At 46.0% G+C, this 22,175-nt stretch overlaps 1 protein-coding gene across 3 annotated transcripts; it reads left to right on the top strand.

Moving 5' to 3' along the window:
• Positions 1-531: 531 nt before the first annotated feature.
• On the top strand, positions 532-20,544 carry LOC1273523 (tyrosine-protein phosphatase corkscrew). Of its 3 annotated transcripts, none has more exons than XM_061642610.1 (10): positions 532-2,083; positions 8,876-9,038; positions 11,760-12,087; positions 15,259-15,578; positions 15,671-16,147; positions 16,216-16,306; positions 16,377-16,566; positions 18,160-18,279; positions 18,590-18,654; positions 18,756-20,544. In XM_061642610.1, exons 1-10 carry the CDS (start codon positions 1,539-1,541, stop codon positions 18,818-18,820), a joined length of 2,364 nt encoding a protein of 787 aa, XP_061498594.1. In that variant the 5' UTR covers positions 532-1,538; the 3' UTR covers positions 18,821-20,544. The 3 variants fall into 3 exon arrangements, with proteins under 3 accessions (XP_061498594.1, XP_061498595.1, XP_061498596.1); XM_061642612.1 differs by lacking the exon at positions 532-2,083 and adding an exon at positions 8,199-8,409; XM_061642611.1 differs by lacking the exon at positions 18,160-18,279.
• Positions 20,545-22,175: the final 1,631 nt, after the last annotated feature.

Raw genomic sequence — 22,175 nt, 5'->3', positions numbered from 1 at the left:
GTCCTGGCCCGGTAATGGACCGGTCACACACATTTGCCGAAGGTTATTTTTACTTACATTCAAGTTGTACAATCATTTTTGTACGCTGTCGAGTGAATAGAAGAAGAAAAGGTTCGTACAACACCGAACAAGGCGACATTTCTTTTCCCAGGCCTTCCCCGTGTCCCCCTAACCACTTTTTTCGAGGGCGAGTTTGTGCATCATCGTCTCCAGCAAACGTTCAAATTACATTCGCAAATTGTAAATCGCTCCGACAAACACATGTGTGTGTGTGCGTGTGTATTCCACCGTCCCCGACGAATCCCGTACGAACGAAGAGATGAAACTTTTGCTGCTTTGGGGAACGACACATTTCACGGTTCCAGCCCGACCGTTGACAAAAACAGCTTAAAATGTGCGCGAACGAACGCGCTATCCAAATTCTAATGCGCCACGACGACGCAAAGCAACCCGGGCCCGCGGGACAGAGCCGGTACGCATTGCGCGAAGCGGTTGCTTTTTACGCATTTTGCATACCTATGTGTATGGGTGTGTGTGTGTGCACAACGCCCCAGCACACACCTGTACCGAAAGCGTTGGGCTTGCTGCTCCAGAGCGAACGTGTGAACGCGACACGAAGTCATCGGGCAGCCGAGAAGGAAGGGTTTTACGTGGCGCAGGGGTAACGACGGCTGCGTTACGTCGCGATCTGTCGCGAGAGCTTGCTGCGGGCTGCTGCTATGTGGTCGCTGTATGTGCCTATCGTGGTCGATGGATCGGCCGCTCGCACCAACACACCAATGCGGGCCGAGACAAGCAGCCGATGCCGAGCCTGAGCTCATATTAAAATGACAAGCGATCGACCGCGATCGGTTTAGTGCGGCGGATCAAGTTCAGCAAGCAGCAGCAGCAGCAGCAGCAGCAGTTAGCAGCGCATCTCTCGAAGACGAGGCGACAGTTCGCAGTCAATTCGAAGCAAAGAGCAGCAGCATCCAAAGAGAAGCAAACTAAAAGTTGTGATCATTTTGACAATTTTTGTTTTGTGACACGGTCTTAATAAACGTGAAAAAAGGGAAACACTGTCAACGCAACTGTTTGAGCGCATCGTACACGGATTTAGTGGCAAACACGCTCGGTACGACAGGCCCTTTCGGTGTGTTCAGTTCTTCAAAAAGACGCAAGAAAACACGCTTCACTTTGTAAAAATCGAATCAAGAAAGGTTAAAACTTAAACGTGATCATTTACCATACAAGTGCTAGTGTCGTCCTGTACCCAGTGTGTGTGTGACAATGAGTGGAGGATTCTTCTTTGAGCACATCGTCGAGTTTCTGCTTCCGAAGCAGCCCGCCCAGCAGGAAGCCGATGTGGCGAAGTGTACCGCAGCAGCCGCCGCCCAGTCAGTGATCAAGAAATAGTGTTCTTTCCACTGGCTGTTTGACAGGCTACGGCTGACAGTTGTACCAGGAGAAGACTAAAGTATAACTATTGACAGCGTTTGAGTGAACAGTGAAACAAAAATCGAAGCCTTTTAAAACACAAGTAGAAGAAAAGAAAAACAATGTTGAAAAAGTACGTGCTCAAACTGACCAACACCATCGGTACGGTCGACTACCTCAAGCGCCGATCATCCACACCGACGGAAGTAATCCGCCAGCAACAGCAGCAGCAGCAACAGCACCAACAATACCAGGAAAATCTACCCCACTCCCAGAAGGGCCCCGGGTTGGGCAAGTTTACGCGCAATGGGCGCAAATGTTTGCGTCGCCGGTTCTCCAGCATCTCGTCCGCGGACAGCGGCATCCTGGAGGAGATCGACCAGGAGGACGAGCTGCAGGCCCAGATGCAGCAGCGCCAGGAGCAGCATCAGCAGCAGCAGCAGCAGAAGCAGAGGGAACGGCTCGAGGAGGACCCACTGGAGCACGATTCTGCCCTGACGACGCCGGCTTCGGAGGAGGTCGACAGTGGCAGTGGGACAGTCACGGCCACGGCCACCATCCGGCTACCTCCGACCACCCTCGATACGGCGCTGCTAGCAGTGCCGGTCGCACAAATCATCATCTCGACCGCGATAGCGGAACTCCGGAGCGCACTGCTGTTCTATCCGTTAGTATGCAAGGGTTGGGAAACCCGGGGGGTTTAGACTTCAAGTGAGACCAGAGTATATGTGTATGTGTGGTTGTATGACAATGGTTGCTCCGGATGGCCACGTGCTACTTACTTAGCCGCAAACCCCAATTAACCAATTTGTGTATTGATCGATCCAGCGTGTCCAGCCACAAGACAGCCGTCTGGCCCGAGAAGTAGCCCGAGGACGAGATCTCCCTTCCCTTTAGCCACAGGAAACTAGTTTAGCGTTCGGTCAGTCGCATAAAGCCGCTTAAAACGCGCCATAACACTGGTCGAGGGGATGCTAATAGGGGTGTGGATTTGTTTTTCTTTGGTTTGATCGTCCGTCCGTCGTGTTTTACGGGGATCGCCTGCTCTATCCTCGACCCCGTTGTCTGAGCGGTGGCCATCGAGCCTTGGGGGAGGAGGAGCAGTGTGTCGCTCGGGCGGGTGGCAATGTTATTGTTGGATAAATATTACACTTTTATAGCAGCGCCTGGCAAGCTCCCATTGATTCCCTGCGCAAAAGCTGCGTTGGCGTTTGTGTTGGTTTGTGTTGTTGTGTTCCTTCGTGCAATTATTATTACATATTTCGTTGGGATTACTAGTATGGTATGTGTGTATGTGGTGCCTGTTGAATGGGAACGCAATTACGCGGCAAGGGGGTTGTGGCCGAGCTTGTTTGTCCAATTTTGGCGAGGACGTCTTAAGCTATAAATTGGTTCATTTGTTTGGAAAAAGGTGACAGACAGACAGCGGGAGGACAACAGCGCATTTTACGCATTACTCTCAACAGCCACCCACGCACTCTCCCACAACTACTTTCAATTTCGCTTGAGGCAGAGTGCGAGTGAGCCCAGTGTATTGGCGGGGACAGTATAGCAGGCACGTTTTCTTGCAGCTCACTACTGGAATACTACTTATCGTACTTGCTAAGTACGTTAAATGTTGCTACCACTGGCTCTTCAAACCAGCTTAAGCCAGTTGGGTACAACAATCACGTAGAAAACGCATTTTACGCTAACGCCGCTTGGAAATGTCGTAAAAATGGCAACGCGTCGTTTTGCGTACCCGCGTCTAACGAGATGCACAGCATGTCGGTAAGGGATCTTGACCTTATCGACTTGTTTTTTTGTTTTGCTACAACGTTTTTTAAGACCTTTTTTCGGGTATAAATTGTTCATAAAATGATCAAAATATTGATCATCCCTTGATATTGATGATCCCTCGGGATGTCATAGGAGTGACATTTCGATTCGTGACCTTCGGCAGCCATTAGTGACGGCGCTCGGACACAAAGCATCGTACATCCCGGCCCTGTGAAGTTGAAATTATCACGCGATCCCAAGTTATCCCCCGGGGCATATGCGGTGTGTGATAGGCCCTTTAGCCTTATGCAACCCCTGGTGCCGGAATGCGTTTCCTGCGAAATATTATTTCCATAAACGTGACGCTGCTGTTGCTGCTGTCACCTTCTCCATCCGCATCCCTTTTGTGGAGGATTTGGAGGGATACCTGTCAATCGACAGTGTGTGTGAGTGTGTGTGGTGATAGAATAACCAGTGAGGGGGAATTTGTTCCGGGGGAATGCATCACACCGGGGTACAGGTAATAAAGATCGAAGAGGAGGATGCTTGCTGCTGCTGGTGATCGTCGTTTACCATGACGGAGCGGTTATTTTACCTCCTTTGCATACTGCATTTCGTTTGCACTAGATGGATGGTGCATTAAATGCCACTGGCGTGAGCGTCATGAGATGATGCCATATTTTTGCCGATTTTTCTAGCATGCAAAAAGGGAGAACTTATCTCCCCGCTTCTCAATCCGTCGAGGTTCGTCGCCTGTCGTCGGCTGAAACTTCCCGAAACCGTTCGTTTGTAAATTGCCGCAATTGCGTCAACTGCCAGGTTCATTTCGGGCTGGGTGTAAAACTATTAGAGCTAATTCTTTGGCTTTGTTTCTGGTTTGCAAAATTACAGCCTGTAAAAGCTGTACACTGTAAAACTGAAGTTAAATATGGAAATCACGACAGAGCGATGTAAAAATCCACCGAATGGTGCCACCGCCGCTAAGTAATTCCGGTCGGCCATGAGTCGTGAGGATGGATAGGGATGGGGTGGGATGGGTGAAAGGGTTTTGACTGAGTTATGTCTGTGTGTGTGTTTGTGGTAGCTAGAACCTGTTCGTCCGCAGAGTGTAGCTCTAGCGGAGCCCGAAAACACGAGCATTAGAATATAATTGCCATACATCAGACTAGAAACCTTAATTCATTTTATTACTACTCCATTCTTTGAGCACACACACACACACATTCCTTCGGTGGGCAATCTGCCTGAAGCAATGTAGATCACGCGTACAACGGCTACACTATGGGTAGGAAAACAGCGGCACGTTTCTTACTAATGCTGAACAAACAGTGGCGGGACACTCCGTCCGAACCGAGACTACTGCTCTGCACACGATCCTTTTGGTCTTCTGTGCTCCTCTCGCCTGCGGCTGCTTAAATAATGAATATTCAATCGTGCACTATTTGAATTGAATGCCCACAGCGTGCGCTTGTAAGGAGATATGGGGTTGTGGAAAATATTTTCTTTACTTACGGATTGAGGCGAAGCGTGGAAGAGAATCCCAGATAATGTGGGACAGAGTGGTACCTTTCGGTAAATGCATTAAACGTGGATGTAAATCCATTAATTGATCGACATGCAGACAAGCTACAATTAATGATTAATGAGTAAATGGTATGTTCTAATACTTGACTATATTTTAGCGACTTTTAATAAGAATCGTCCACCTTACAAGTCACACGAGAAGTTCCTTTAGTCGTGTTCCGGACACAAAGCCAGCACACACACACACAGCAGTTAAAAGATCATGATGATCTCATATGATCTCCAGCGGGGGTGGTTGGACCGGGGGCTCACTGATGAGCGCGGGAATAATGTCTCTATATCGACTTATTCGATGTGTCAACAAAATGTCACCGTGTGCTGCTGCGTTGTTATTTACCTGTTTGTTCGCAGGGCAAACAGGCTACCGCAAACGATTGCGCTGGTGCTGGTAGGAGAAAACAGACGCTAGCCCATCTCATTTGTGCGTTGTTGTTGTTTTTTTTTAATTAATTTAAAATGAAGCTTTTAGCCATACCACTGGGGGGGATGTACATTTTCTCTGGGACGTTACAATTTGTGCTAATTTTGGGGAGGGTGCAAATATGTGTGGCACGAGCTTGTCATAATTACCAACGAAACGTTAGCATTCCGTCAAGCGCATCACGGATCAGAATGGTTCTACGTTTATTTGCTTGCTCTAACGCTTTACACAGGGTGTTGTGTTTTGATTGCTGTGCGGATGAAGAGAAGTGTGTCAAATTGATTTGATTGGCAACACATTTCACGCAGGTGGAAAATGCGCACGAAGACACGCTAAATGCGCCACGCTAAAAAGCGAAGCACTGAGAGTAAAATGTGTAACACCTGGCTATCGGGTGGCCCTTAGCTGGTGGGTTGATTGATTGAGCCATGTGCAGCAGGGCCTGCCTTCCACACCACAGACGACGCGGTTGTGTACAAGGCGTGTTCATCTACGGATATATATACATGTGCGTACATCGACGGGCCTGTATGCCTCGATCGAACCGAAAGCGCAAGAAGTGTGCACACACAAAAAACCGGTAAATTACGCAAACCCCGTCACCAAACCCTTTTGATAGAGTGCGCTTTCCTCCCGCCGGGCGTCTGTCGTCCTCTGCGGGGTGTGCATTCCAGCAGTTTCCTGCCCACCCGAGACGAGCCCACGGAAGCCTCAAGTGAGCGCTAAGATGATTCGGGCCTTTGACACGTTGTGTTCACACACACACATTTACTCAGAGAGAGAGAGAGGGAGACAGTGGGGTTTAGGGATGGAAAGGGCTGCTATGAATCCTAGGGGTTGATTACTTACAGCGACCGCTGTAGCAATTGTTGATGCATATGCTGGTTGACGAGTCTGTCAAGCGCTCCGTCTGAAACTATGTCACATTATGACAGATAAATATTCATCGTAAAGTGACGTGTGTGTGTGTGTGTATATAAAAATATGTATAAAAAGTCACTTTTTTGGGTAGTTTTTTGTAATGGGGTGACTAATTCCTCCGTCGGTACGGGCATCATCAGCACTCACGTGCTCTGTGGAAACGTTTGAAATAACACCATCGAAAGTACGTCACTTTTTTTTTAAAGGAATTGTAGTTGTCCATGTATGGTAAAAGTTCCTACTGACTACGTTTGGAGATGTCTCGCTCGCACTACATGCGAGGCTTCGGCTGATTCACTACATCAAAGTGCAGTGCCAATCAAGTTGGGGAAAGCGGGGCAAAATGGGCATGTTAAGCAGTTTACTGAATATTCCTTTAAATATGCCACAAAACACAATTTTTCTTTCATTATTGTATGCCTCCACCCTTTATCTATGGATTGAAATTGCCACATTGAAAGAAAACAACTTAAAATCATGAAAACAATGAAAAATAAAAGTTGATGTTTTACGAGAAGCTATTTTGACACGCGGGGTAAAATGGGCATAGCCCTGGGGCAAAATGGGCATATGTAAACAAACTGCGAAACGTCAAAACACTGGGGCAATATGGGCCACAACAACGGCGCTTAGGTGATGGTCTATGCTTTTGCGCACGTTTTGTGAAATGTATTTTCGTTCTATCTTTTGTTTTGCTGGTCAGAAAAGCCCTTAAAATTCGTCCAAAAATATGTTATCGACATTAAAACAATTTTTACACGTTGAAATCTACAAAATTGAAACTTTTCAAGCTGTGGCTGTCATCATTATTGAGGCGACAAATACAACACCATAGCCTCACCAAGCGCTAGATGTCAAAAGCATCTGCCCATTTTGCCCCAAGCGTAACTGTCCATTTTGCCCCACGTGAAGCATTTTTGTATTTTTTGTTATATTAGTAAAAATACGAATTCAATCGCCTTGATTGCTTCAGACAAATTGTAAAGAAATATCATATCTTTAAAAATATATCATGAAAAACTTCAACGCATCCCTGTGACACACGTTTAAGCTTATTTTCGAAGTGGCAAAAATTACATCAATATACTGCTAAACCTTATTTTGCATTTTTCTTAGTTATTTGTTATATAAGGGTTATGAAACTTACATGGTGTTCATAGAACACTCTAATGAATGCATTTTTAGCATTGGAAAGTATCTTTGTAGTCAAATAATGCTTAAATAGAGGGTGCCCATTTTGCCCCACATGCCCATTTTGCCCCGCTTTCCCCTTCTTCCCAATGACTCACTTGCCGGCGTGCTGTCGCCACCATCAATATGGCCAGCAACTTCGACGCAAAACAAAACATGCAATCGTCTCTTCTAGCCAGCACTAATCCACCTTTTACCACCTTAAATAGGAGGGCGGTTTGCTTTTAAGACATGCAAATGCATGACAACTCATACCTTCTTTACTGTGTGTTGTGTCACACACCGGTACCGCCAGGTGTGAAAACGATTTATACTACACAACTTCAACATGCCTTATGGCACGTTATTATCTTACACACATTATCCATAAAGGGTATTACGTGTTTTACGGGGAACCACCCTCGCGTAGATCGCGGTGAGATGATTCCGTCCGGCACTTCCGGTCACCGCGGTTTTAAGTAGGCGTCTGTGAAGCGCGAAACCCTACAAATGTCTCACAAGCGAGCAAAAGCGCCACCGCGAAAGCTTCAGCGCGAGCTTTCGTCAGCATACAACAACCCCGCGCGATGATAGAGGGTTGATAGTAGAGGGGATGAAACAAAACACGTCTCACGTGTTTGTGTGTGTGTGGTTGTTTGCTAACGTTTTGCGCATTTTATGTTTTTTCCCCTGTGTCGTCGCTCGTTTGGTTCGATATGTGCGTGTGTTCGTCTTGTCCGGCAGGCCGGTACGAACTTCAACATGGACCAAACATGGTCACGGAAGGACCTCGGTCAGGGGAGAGAGGGGAGGGGGGGGGGGTGTGGAGATACCCGAAGATCGCGCAACACCCATGCAACGTACTTCGGGTGTAGCAAAACACGGGCCGCGATTGCCGAGTTCGCGCGTTCGTCCGCTCTCGCGCTGTCGTCAGAAAGCTTTAGAATCTTCAGCTGTGTTTACTCGTCTTCCCGTCAGTCGTTCTGTGGCTGCTGTGCTGTGCTTAAGCACCTAAATCGTTTGCTCTGTGCATTTTTGTCTCTGTGTTAGTGCTGTTTTTCACAGTTTTCGAACAACAAATTGACCGGAAAGTGAAGTTATTCTGTGGAGATTGCATCGTTCATGCAACCGCTCCTTACGTAGGTGGGGCACGGTAGTGCAAGCATTCGACTAAAACAACCAAGAACACACACTTGAACTTGAACTTCCTTCTTCAAACGGGAAGGGGGGGTTGGCAGGTGTGTGCAAATAATAAAAAAATAAGTTAGATCGTTATTTCTGTTTCGAAAACTCAGTTGCGTCGTTGATGTGGGCGAGTTGAATTTGTTTACGGAATTATCGATTAGCGCGCGGCCGTGCTGCAGTGGTGAATTGAGTTCTGGTGCCTAGTGTGGAAGCTGAACGGCACAGTGAACAACAACCTTCCTTTGCCGGAGGTGACTTTTGTGATCGTAATTTATTTCAATCAAAGTGCGACTAATTGCTGGTTAGAAGTTGGTTAGATTTGAGATTTTAGTTTTTTGCTTTTTTATGCTTCTATAATCCAACGTCGAACGTTTGCCTAACACAAATCCCTTTTTGTTTCTCTTCTCCTTCCATTTGCAGATGGTTCCACGGCAATCTGTCCGCTAAGGAGGCGGAAAAGCTTATCCTAGAACGTGGCAAGAATGGTTCGTTTCTAGTGCGTGAATCTCAAAGCAAGCTCAGTGATTTCGTGCTCTCGGTCCGGGCGGACGATAAGGTGACGCACGTCATGATTCGATGGCATGTAAGTACGAACCCCATTTACATACATGCATGCCTCCAGGGTGGGAAAAGAATATATGTGCTGCGAAAAGTAGACAGAATGTGTTAAAAGGCGAAAAAGGGCCCTGCAGCGGGATTAGTACCTTTAAGTCACTGGACCGGAAACAACGTGCCCATGTGTGTGTGTGTGTGTGTGTGTGTGTGTGTGTGTGTGTGTGTTTCTGTTTGCAGAGCATGACGGAGCCGCTCTTATGTTAATGCTCTTCCTTCTAACTTATGTCGCGACGCGCCGGATGACCTTGGCACTAGCACGACGACGGTACGACGACGACGACAAGTGACGCATAAACCGTTGCCGATTTGGTAGCCGATTGGTGTACCCAAGGGAGTAAACAGTACGGTGGAACAGATGGGCAGCCAAACACAAACTCACACACACACACACACAGCCCAAACTGGGGGATGATCTGTACGGCCCTTCTTCCAGTGGCCGCCGAACATGGCACGACGATGGCGACGACTGAAGGTCTTTCGCCGTGTTTGTAGTGATTTAAAACCGGCAACAAAACGGTTCGATTGTGTGTTGCCACTTTAAGTTGTTCGTGAGCTTTTTTGTTGTTGTTCTGGTTGTTGTTGCTTATCCTTCCTGCCCCGACTTTGGTGTGTTTCGCCAAGCGAAATAACAAGGGAGGAGTTTGTGTTGTGTGCACCTTTTGTTTATTGCCGATTGGGGTTTGAACCGGTGTGGGAGATAATTTACAACTTACAGCAATTTAAAAAAAAGCACTTCCCCGTGTCCTTCTTCATTAGACTTGCCTTTTTTTCGTAACGTATCAGACAGGTGTAAACATATATACAATCATATTCTCTCTCTCGCACGCATCGCAAGAGAAAATCGATTCATTGGAATGGTTACATAAATTGCAAAAAGCACCAAAAACGCCATTCGCCTGACTGTGCGTTGCGTTTCATCGCTATAAAAAGTCTGCCCGGGCGGGTTGGATGCGATGATGGAAATTATGCTAAACGTATTTCCGCCAACTCGACGTCTGGAACTGGATCAAGGTCTAACGAAGAGCAATTAGGTCTAACAGTGTGACAATGGCGGGTAAAAACAAACCGGATTACATTAGTGCATTGGTGTCGATGACGGTGTCATATGTGGGGCTTCTTTTTTAGGCCGATTTAAGTTTTTCGGCATTGTTGTTAGGTGGTTGCATATGCGAAGCATAAACCGTGCTCTCTGTGTAGGGCTAATGATGTTGAGGAAGCAAGTTTTTGAGGTACAGTAACGAATAGTACGTTCAGAATTCGCTAGTTGAACAGCGTTTCCAACTATTGGTTTTGTGCTGGCTTCAGTTAAGTATCCGAGAACCATTAGTATTCGGCATTTTTCTTAGTAGACACATGCAACTTAATCCCGAGTTGTCTTCCATGCCAACGCCTGGTCTTTAATTGAAGCTTCTATCGTACGTGCAGCTATTGAATTCAAATTGTATTGCCTTTGTCATTAGTACGCATTTTGATCTACTTTTCGCGTGACACCTCAGTAGTGCCACGTGTAGAGCTCGATCGTGCAACACACTTATCGAAAGTTCAAATCTAGCCTGAGGCGAGTTGTGCATATGTTTGGGTTTTGTAGAATGAATATTCGAAAGGTTTTTACATACTTTTCAACAACCAAGGTAGATAAATATACTATAGGCTTTTGAGGGGGCGCGACTACTAATAATGACTCTAATTCTGACCTGGTCCTCATATTGAATTGTGATTTCTGTCGATATTAGACAGTTGTGGAGAGAAGTCGCTACTGAGGAGAACCTTCTCTTATAAAAGGCTATGCTTCTTCTCCCCGATCAAATACCCATCAAATACTCTATACAAATACGTTTGTAACCCATCAAATACTCTAAGTAGTAGTACCTTATTAACAACTCACGGACGAGTTTTTACTCCCTTTTTAACTCCCACTCCCCTATGCAGACAAAGACCGAACAAGGTGTAGTAGTTTGATCATACGGGAGCACAAATAAGGCTCAAGAAAAGTATTGAACAGCGAGAGTGAGTGACAACAGACAGATCATATTTTAAGCACACACACACACATACAAAGTGATCATAAAATTATACGACGATTAAGCAAACGTGACAGCGTCGCCGGCGCAAGGTAAAGCACTCTTTACTTACTACCATGAAGGGACAAACGGTGGCGTGCAAAAAGCGGGAGAAGAAAACGATCATGCACTTGGCGACAGCCTTCGAATTAGTCATAATTAAATCGTTTATCGGCACCGATTGCTTCTGAACGTGGCGGCTGTCCACATTTTACCCGCAAGAGTCCGCCGTTGGTGCGCCCGGCGTACTTTCCACTATACTGCTCTGACCGGAAGTGCACGTTTCGTGACACAGACAATTCATCAGTCACAGCCAGTCAGTGTGCTCTTCCGCTTATATGGTGGTTGTAACGATCGTCCATACCCACAGAATGATGACGCCAGCCTAACCATGGATAGGTCATCGATTGCAGAATGACAAATTGATTGAATAATTAGTAACCACGAGTGTAGCCTTACCCTGTTAGAAGAGTGTGCTGACGTGTCCTCATGTGACTCATATTAATTTATCAGAATTATTCAACTTTCATTCTCATTCCACACATCTTACTCCTTTGCTGGCAATCCTTCCTATACTTACGTGTGAATCGTTTCTTTCTTTGCCTGTTCTTGTTTTCTGCGCTTCTCAGGAGAAAATGTACGACGTCGGCGGTGGGCAAAAGTTCGCAACCCTGTGTGACCTGATCGAGCACTACAAGCGCAACCCGATGGTGGAAACGTGCGGCACGGTCGTCCACCTGCGGCAGCCGTTCAACGCGACCCGCATCACGGCGGCCGGCATCAACGATCGGGTCGAGCAGCTGCAGCGCGAAAACGGGGGCCAATCGTACGGGAAGGGCGGCTTCTGGGAGGAGTTCGAATCTCTGCAGCAGCAGGAGTGCCGGCACACGTTCTCGCGCCGCGAGGGCCAGCGGAACGAAAACCGGGCCAAGAATAGATATAAGAACATTTTACCATGTAAGTATACGTTTTGCTTTTAAAATTGATCTAATCCAACCCACTCCAATCATTAGCTTGGGGATTTGGGAATGAAAGGGAAAACGGAAATTGGAAGGTAAAAATATCAGTTTTCAATTGCAAAACATGAAACGAGGATCTTGAAACGTTCCGCTGCTCCGTAAACAACATCACGTCAATGTGGACGATTCTTTGTTACGTTGTTCGGGCGCGAAACGGTAATTAAACTTCGGACCAGTTTTGCGACAGCTCTGCCCCGAGTGTCGGGGTTCTAAATGTTGAATCAAAACACACCATCGGAGACGGAGACCCACGCAGCCGCAACCTCCGCAGAATTATAAACCTGACGATCGTTTGTGTGTGACGACTCGCTCGCTCGCTCGCTCTGCTGCCTCGCGTGTGATGCGTGTTAGTGTAGTGGGGCAGATAAAAAAGGCATCTTTGAAAAGTTGACGCCAGGTATCGCCCTTCCCTTTTCCTCCCCGAAAAACCCTCCGGTTCCGGTCTCTCTCGACGTCGCAAAAAGGCATCCAGCCAACCGGTCCAGGCATGACCATATAAGCGAGAATGCGCGATCCGCCACCTCGCCGCGGCACCAAATGTACGCGGAAGAGGGTAACCCTCCCGCGCGGGCCTCGTGAAGGATCTGTGACTACGAATGCGGGTTGCTCGCTATTTACATACAGATAAAATGTCAATATTTCAATCTATCGCGCCCACCCCGCTCACTCTCGGCCGGACAAAAAGCGTCGCGTTTGGATGCAACGGTATCGCGATACTTAATTGCAAGCGTGCGCGGGAATGCTAATGATCGGCAATCGGAATCTAAACACCACGACCAGTGTGTAGTAGGATCGTGTGAACAAACTCGCCCAAGTGCAACATAATCGACGAGAGCGGGCGAACGAGCGCGCGCGCCTCCCTATGTCGTCTGCCGGCGTGTGAATCAGGAAGCAATCGGTCGAAGCGGTTTTTCATATTTTGCAAAACATGGCATCCGTTCAAGGGCGGCCGCGGAAGAATCAATAAGGAGAGGGAAGGTGCGCTTTGTGAACTATGAAATATGCAATAGTGTCGTCGACAGCTCTCTCTTTATCATCATCATCATCATCATCACCACCGTAAGCTTTTGAGGTGTCATTCTTTTTATTGGTAAAGAGGAGCGCGCTGGGGCATCCTCTTCTGGGTGCGCAATCGATTGTCGCATTATCCTCTCGGAAGGTCACGGGTATGGTCAAGGTTGTTGTTGCTGTTGTTGTTGTTAGAGCCGTGACAACAGCCAGGAATAGCCCATCCAACCTCCTCCAAGCAAAACGTGCTCGATCGATTATTGTGAATGATGATTAGGTAAAATTGGTTGCAACGAAAACCGTCTGCTGGAGCCCATTCGGCGGCCGCCTCCAATCAGCACTGAAAAGTGGACGGATAACAATCAGAACTTTAAGTGGCCTCTCCACACACACACACACGTTAAAACACTCGAGAACCCTGACTGCCTGACGTGTGTCGCACATGTGTTTTTTGTCGCAAATGGCCGGGCAACTGGAGCAAACAACGAAAGGTTGACATACGTTACGTAAATGTCGGTCAACTGAGAATTGAGACACACACAAGGGGGGGGGGGGGGGGAGAATGTAGGGACAACACACAGTGGTTTGCAAGTGGTTTTCATTTCACGGCAAACTGTTTCTTCCATCTCCGGGCAGCGGTCGTCGAGGTGCGATAATTAGATTGCCAATCAAGCTTCATCATCATCATCATCATCGTCCGTCGTGTTTTAGCATCACAATGAGAATAGGAATCGTCAAACAATATGGGTGGCACAAGGGGGTCAGGTGCAGATGCAAATGCAGATTTGAAAGTTGTTAAACAACAGAACGATGAACAACCGAAACACAGGTTGATTGTTGTGAAATTGAATTGTTGTGAATTCGATCTAAAGGAGAGAGATGTGTTCTGTTGAATTTCTACATTGGAGAGCAAACTTGACACAGAATGTAAGCTTGTATTTCGTTTATCTCTAAATCGAGGTTTTTGTTGTTGCTAGAAACAGAGAGGGAGAGAGCTTAGAAAGATTGCTTGGTACCAGGAAACATGTTTTTTAATGTAAATGTCCGGTACATGTAACCAATTATTGACCAGCTTTTGCTTCTGTACACGTCTAACATATAATCAGTGGTTAAAGCAGTTCAGCACCAGTAACTAATCGAAGATACAGGATCAATTACCAGTTGATTGTTTATGATGCTATCGTACAACCAGATAATACGGAGAAGATAACATATTGAGCGGGATAACACGCAATGCGATCGCAGAATACTAGTTACGTTTAAACGTTGGTTGTGTGAGACTGTCTCGTGGTTCTAAGGTAAGGGCCTTGGTCTAACGCGTCACGGGTTGTGCGTTCAAATCTGGTTTGAACCCGGAACAAAAGAGCGAATTTTACTGATATCAGAAACTTTTGTTAGGTTTCAAAATTTAATGTTAACAAAAATTAACATTAAATACGTATACGGTATTGAAGGAGAACACAAACAATTAAAGTACTATTTTATAAAGAGCCAATACATCACCCACCCTTGTCCTTTTCTCCCTTTTATATATACTATCTTATGTCTTTTTTGTTCACTTACAAGCAACACATTATTAAGTGGTAATCTTTCTCGTTTTGCGCCTTTTTACGCAAATGAATAACGCCGCACGACAGACGAATGATTATTAACAAATACAAATGTCTTGTGAGCGCGCACACACATCACTGTCGGGGAATTATTCTGCCTTGAGCAGATCGGAGAAGGGTGTTGTCGGGCTAGGGAACATAAGAACCTGTTTCTTTTCCTACAACACTGGCTGCAAATATATCTGTACCCCTTGACGCTGACAATTTCCGGCGTCGAAGCGACGATTCCGCGCAATTAGTGCGCGCCCAACGTCCACATTCTTGCGTGTCGCATTATTCATCCTGATGCACACACCACCAGCTTAACGTGGGTGGGAGGAACGGTTCAAGTTTACCATCCACGACTTCTCACTACTACTACTACTGCCGAGCGGGGGAAAGTTAACACTTCCCTTCAGCAGTATAACGACATTTAATTAATCGCACCGAGCGGAATTCCTTTGCGGAAGCATTCCGTTAATAAATCCTTCCTTTCTTCTCCCTCCCTCCAGTTGACCACACGCGCGTGAAGCTGAAAGACGTGGACAGCACGGTGCCGGGCGCGGACTACATTAATGCCAACTACATTCGCCAACCGACGGAGGCGGAACAGAACGACATGAGCTCGTCGTCCGAGAACCTGGCCCAGTCGGCGGGTTCGGCGCTGAACAACGGGTACTCCCAGCCGAACGCCACCAACAACAATGGCACCAACGGTAACAGTGCGTGCCAGGGCTACAGTGCCGGTTCGGTGGCGCCGACGAAAAACTGCTCCAGCTGTCAGCTGCTCAACAAACCCTGCTCCCAGTGCTCCCTGAAGGCCAGCAGCGAGGTAGGGCGTTGAAGACTTTCCCCCTTTATTTTCCCCCGCCTCGATATCGATAATAATGTGCGGTGCTGTTTATCATCGAATTACCGTTACAGATGAAGCATAAACGCAACGAGTCGATCACCTCGCGCATGCAGCTGCAGCAACAGTCGCCCCACAAGCGGGACGAGAAGGACATGTTCAAGACGTACATCGCGACGCAGGGCTGCCTGACCAACACGATACAGGACTTCTGGAACATGATCTGGCAGGAGAACACGCGCGTCATCGTCATGACAACCAAAGAGATGGAGCGGGGCAAGAAGAAGTGCGAAAAGTATTGGCCCGATCCGCAGCAGAGCAAGGAGTGGGGCCACGCCCGGGTCCGCTGTCTGAGCGAGACGAGCACCGCCGACTACACGCTGCGCGAGTTTCTGCTGTCCTGGCGCGGGCAGGAGGATCGCAAAATCTACCAGTACCACTTCCAGGTGTGGCCCGACCACGGCGTACCGGCGGATCCGGGCTGCGTGCTCAACTTCCTGCAGGACGTGAACACGCGCCAGGCCCAGCTGCAGCTGGAGGGTTTGATGCCGGTAAGTGCAGCACGACGACAAAAGCACAGGCGGATTGGAAAGCTTACGTGTTTGCTTGCTCATTTTAGGGTCCCATTTGTGTGCACTGTTCGGCTGGCATCGGGCGGACGGGCACGTTTATCGTGATCGATATGATTTTGGATCAGATTCTGCGTCAAGGTAGGGAGCTTCACAGCGCTTCCCGAATCGCCCATCCTTTTTAAACACACGCTCCGGTTTTTGTTTTTAGGTCACGAGTGTGAGATTGACATTCAGCGGACAATTCAGATGGTGCGCTCGCAGCGTTCCGGCATGGTGCAGACGGAAGCTCAATACAAGTTCGTCTACTTCGCCGTCCAGCACTACATCCAGACGCTGCTGCAGCGGAAGCAGGCCGAGCAGCAGAGCCTGCAGGTGGGCCGCGAGTACACCAACATTAAGTACGTCGACGAAATCTATGTCTAAAGTAACTGTTTAAGCGCTTTCGAAACTAACTTAGCGTTACGCTGTCCCCCCCCCCCCCCCCCTTCTACGTACCTCCGCCTGACCCACGTCTGTCCGTCTGTGTAGCCGTAACCTAGAGCGCGTGTGTTTGTATATCCCCCATCCGACCCCACCCAAAACCCCTCCCTCCCTGAAAGAACGAGCTACTACGTTTGCACCATAAACGGGTAAAAGAACGGTCTTCACGACGGCCCCTGTTGTTGTTGCTGCTGCTACCTTGCACTGCTCGCTCGTCGATAATTTCTCTGCCGGGTGGTCATGCTAAAACAGTGCAGAATGTAAGGGCAACAAAGCATTAGGAGGCCAGGGAAAGGGATCAAGGGATTAGCTGGAGCGAACGGTATGACGCATAGGGAACGACCAGATCGCGACCAGAACACAGCGGAAAAGAAGCGCGGGGGAATATAGTTGTAAATTGTTGTACATTGTTCGTGCTACGCAAAATTCGTTCTCGTGTTGCGTGTGTTGGCTTGTACACCATCGTTGTGATATTACTGCTACTACTATAGTAATTTAAATGGCTTTCCTTCTTTTTTATCTCCATCCATCGCACTCCTGCTCTGTATACCTTAGTGTTGCGGATTTGTTTTTGCTTTCCATAACTGATTGCACGATTAAAACAGTGTGTGATTGTTTAAAGGTAGAACGGGGTAAACCATGTGGTCGCTTGTGTGAGATAGAGATTGAGAAAATGGGGTAACGTGTTTTGTTTTCTTCTATCTTTCGTTTGGATAAATGCGGCAACTGACGGTAACAAAATCGGAAAGCAAATTAGAATAAACACATTGAGGCCGAGCTGAGCTCTGCAGCAGCACGTTAAATGGTGTACATTAGTGTTGAGATGTACATGTACAATAAAGTGTATCATTAGCTATGGTATTGCTCCTAGTAATTCAAGTAACGAGAAGGATTAGGGAAGCGTCTCTGCCACGATAAGATTATGTGCACCTTTGTGATTTTGGCTTTGCTCTCTGTACAGTTTCTAGCGCTAAGATGTTTCCTTAGTTTTTGGGCTCCAAATCGAGCGTTGCAGCTAAAGTCAAGCGCAGTTGCATCCGAAAGAAAGAGCGGAAAAATGTTTCGGAAGATGAAATGCTTTTCTGTGCATTGGTATTGCTTCCTCCGTTGTTGGATTGTTTTAATAAGGCATGTAAAAGAGCATATGTTTTGTATATCGTCGAGTGTAAAATTGAACCGTACTAAGATCGGATATTTAATTACAATTCACATGAGATGAAAGAAAGGCGGCCTTTATTCATTTGGAACTAAACTTTAAAGACATCATTAGAACAATAAGTTACTGCTTGTACGTTTTGTTACGATGTGTTACACTACTTACTGTAAGATGGACTCTTCTCGATTGCCTTCTCATTGTCTGTATCCGTACTCTTTCCACCCTTTTCCATATCTGGTAGCCTATCAAAAACTAAGCGAGTGCGCTGAGCGCTCCTACTCTAATTACATTGCAAATTTAATGTTTTACCGTCTTCTGTACTGATCCCACTTTACCATCCCACGTGTACGAGCAGATATGCATGCGACTCGAATGATCTGCAGCGAACCCAGCTACTCCCATCGCTGTCAACATTAAGCTTAAACACAAGACAAGACTTGCAGAACAATCGTATGCAGCACAACCACACGATTAGGTATAATTGCGTTACAACTGTGTGTTCTCGCTGTAATTGGCCGTGGTTTTGTGTTCCTTTTTTTTTTTTTGATTTTGTATTTTATGCTACTTTGAAGCTGTGTTTGAAGTAAAATATTATTGATATTAGGTTTACCCCATGCAGTTACAAAGCATGTCTTGCGATATGGTGTTTTTGTTTGTAGATCATTTTCATTTCGTTGTTTTCTAGTGTTGCGTTACTTACTTACTAGTTTTAAGTGTTAATTATGTTATCATACTCCCTTGCACCGCGCATTACTGACCCACCTTTGTGTGTGTATTTGTTTCAGGTCGACATCGGACTCGCAGTTGCCATTACCGAGAACTGTGAACGATCTAAATAACTCACTATCAGGTAAGACAATCGCAGCAAAGCTACCGCCCCGCGATACTGTATCCCCCAAAACACCCCCAACAATTAGTAATCTTAATTTCATTCTTCTTTCCATTTCGCAGTATATGAGAACATTCGCAAAGAAGCTGTACGAGCACCACCGCCTACACCACCGAGAAAATCATGACAAATGGATTTTTAAAACTTATAAGGCAAATGCTGTGAAAAACAAACAAACATGAAACATGTGAAAACTACCACCAACAATCTACATATACACACCCCTTACGGGCATTGGTTGGTCCATATACATCTATTCTCTTTATTCTGCTTGTTGCGAGAACCGCTGTTGCGAACCGTCGTAGTCTGTGCCTGTGTTTGCATTGCGACCGTGGCGCTAGCCAAGCGGACGGAAACCAACTTAGACGATTCGTCTATGCGCGCACGGTGCGTCAGAAGTGCGCATTTCCTGCGCGACCGCACCGTCGTCCTATATGCGTGTATGCAGCCCTGGAAGTGCTGTATATGTTTCCATACCACTTGTTTTGCTATGACAAAAAGGGGTGTACTACGAGGTGTGCTGTGTTGATCGGTCACAGTGCCTCTAACCTGTGTAGCAACAGTTGTGTGCGGCAGCTGACACACGATCGATCACTGATCCACCTCTTAGCCCATCAATGTCGTCCTGTTGGGTAGCAAATGTTACGGCATTTCTGTGTTATAGTCGTTGTAGATTGAGTTGTTTTAGAGGAGATGCGTTTCATTGTAAAATACCTGTACAGCAATGATGTGAGCGTTTTTTGCGTTTTTTTTGTTTTGATTCTATTTTACGCGTCTTCGCGACTCCTTAATAACTGCGCCAATACCGCTGTGGCCGAGTTTTTTTGGGGGGGATCGATAGCAGCATGGATTAGATGCAACTATTTCCAACTATTCTATGTGCATTGAATGTGTAGCGCTGCTTGTTTTGAAACCATCGCCGCTGCTAGACCATCGCCAACCACCAACTCGGCATAATCCTCGCCACCGATTGGCCATGGTTTAAATTGTGTAATGTTGAAATTTAAGTATAAAAAACGCGGACTTAAGATGAAATGGAAAACAACACTTTAGCATGTTATCTATGTAACGTGCATCTAAATAGAATGAAAAAAGAAGGTAAAGAAATAGAATAGAATAAAACGAATTAAATTTCTATCGCTGATAGTCAAACACACACACACACACACAAACTTACACTCACACATACATATATCCATTATAGATACACACTTTACGTTTGTCTTGCTCTAGGAGGGAGGTATATGCAAATCAAATCAGTAACGGAAAATAGACTTCTATTTTTATAACTTGAAACATTTATTACACAGAGAAAGAGCGGGCAGAGAGAGAAGAAAAGCGAAATATTGGATAACTATTGTTGCTGCATAAGCATGCAAAGGCAAGAACACTATTCAAAAGAGATTATGATATAGTAACAACCGGAATACAGGAAGTAAAAGAAACAAAACCAGTCCGCCAACTGTGTGCAAAAGCGAGAACGGGCCAATAATGGTGGGAGCAGTCGGGGAAGGAAATCAGCGCCAAAGGGGGAGGTACAATACAGATTCATATTATAGATTTGTTATTATATTAGACGATGCGATGCGGTGTCTCAGTGGAATGGAAATTGCAGGACCAGAACAAACAAACACTAGCAAAAGACATATAATCGAAGCAAGGAAGCAGCGCATGCACGTGACGGAGGCAAGCTAATTAGCGGGCTTTGCATACGGCAATGGAACAGAATCACTTGGGGCGAGGTGCGCGTGTGTGTGTGTGTTTTATATTATTGGACAACAGTCCATATACGAGATGCGTCTTATAATTTAAACCGTTGTTAGCGTTGTCAAAAGCAAAATCATTTAGAAATGCTCCTTTTGTTTGCTTTGTTTCACTGTGTTTGACCAGTTGCTATGAGATAGTTAGTGCTTTTGTCTTAAGCTCCCGCAGAAAGCGGTTCCATCTAAGATTCGATTGCACATGGAATTGTTGGATCTAATTAACTGTTCAAAAGACTCTGGAAGGTATCACTCTTCCGGTAGTGCTGTGTTATTTTAAAAGATGTCCGTTTTGTACAGATTACTCGCCAGGATTACGTTTCGTCCTGAACCGTTTCTGTTCGCAAATCAATCCCCCCTTTTTGTCCCCATGCACACACACACACACACACACACACACACACACACACACACACACACACACACACACACACACACACACACACACACACACACACACACACACACACACACACACACACACACACACACACACACACACACACACACACACACACACACACACACACACACACACACACACACACACACACACACACACACACACACACACACACACACACACACACACACACACACACACACATTGCTTAGCATGTATGTCATCACCATATTTTTTTCTGTTTTATTCAATTTTTATGCTTAAAGTTTTTGTTATGATTGTTAGTTATAGTCAGTTTTACAAACAACCACAAAAACAACAACAATCAGTCTTGAATCATTTTATCGGATTTGAAACTTTATAAAAGTTAGACATTAAACGTATATTATAACCTCGAAAGTATAAGACGTACACAGAGAAAAAGAGCAAAAGAGAGAGAGAGAGAGAGAGAGAGAGAGAGAGAGAGAGAGAGAGAGAGAGAGAGAGAGAGAGAGAGAAAACTAAAGCTGAATATGTGATTGTAGCGTTAAATAACGACAACGGCAGAAAAAGAGAGACATTTACCACGAAAAAACAAGCGATAGGTGATTATTATTTTTTTGAACCCACATATATAATACTATTTGTTCTTCACACAGCATAATGTTTATGTTCCCTAGGATTTTGCTTTTTTTGTAGTTTTCCTCTCTTCTTTCGCAATAATCAGCCGTTTTTGATGTATTGCACGATTTTGAATCATTTTAGATCGATTCCTGCTGGAAAACTGGTAACTGAAAGAACGAGAGTGTAAGAATAAACTTCAAAACTAAAGCCTCTGTACATCTAAATACGAAAAACAAATTGGTAAATGTAACGAAGAGACAATGGGTAAAAGAGAGAAAAACAGATATAATAGTATATGTTCACTCAGCGCAGGCCAATTAATTGAATGAAAATAGCTGAGAGAGAGAGAGTGAAAAAGAGGAGTAAAACAAACCTATAAATAGGCACACAGTTACACAATAAACAACAATAAACGTTATTGTATGGAACATATTCGTTGCGTTGTTGTGATTCTTTCTTACGTGTATGTAATTGCCCCGAAATGGTTGCTACTGAGGTGTTGGATAGCGAATCGATTGCCTTGTGATTGGAATCCTGGCACCATCTACCCCATATACAAGCAGGATGGACTGCAACAACCGTATATAAAATATTCTGCCGGATCTTTCAGGAACATGTCCCTCACGTCGTATAGGTAGTCGGGAACTATCAAAGAGGATTCCGTACTGGAAAATCAACCTCTGAGCATATATTCACCATGCGGCAGATCCTAGAGA

This window comes from Anopheles gambiae, chromosome 2 (assembly GCF_943734735.2).
Source record: "Anopheles gambiae chromosome 2, idAnoGambNW_F1_1, whole genome shotgun sequence".
Taxonomy (NCBI): domain Eukaryota; kingdom Metazoa; phylum Arthropoda; class Insecta; order Diptera; family Culicidae; genus Anopheles; species Anopheles gambiae.
This window is presented reverse-complemented; position numbering and strand designations above follow the sequence as displayed.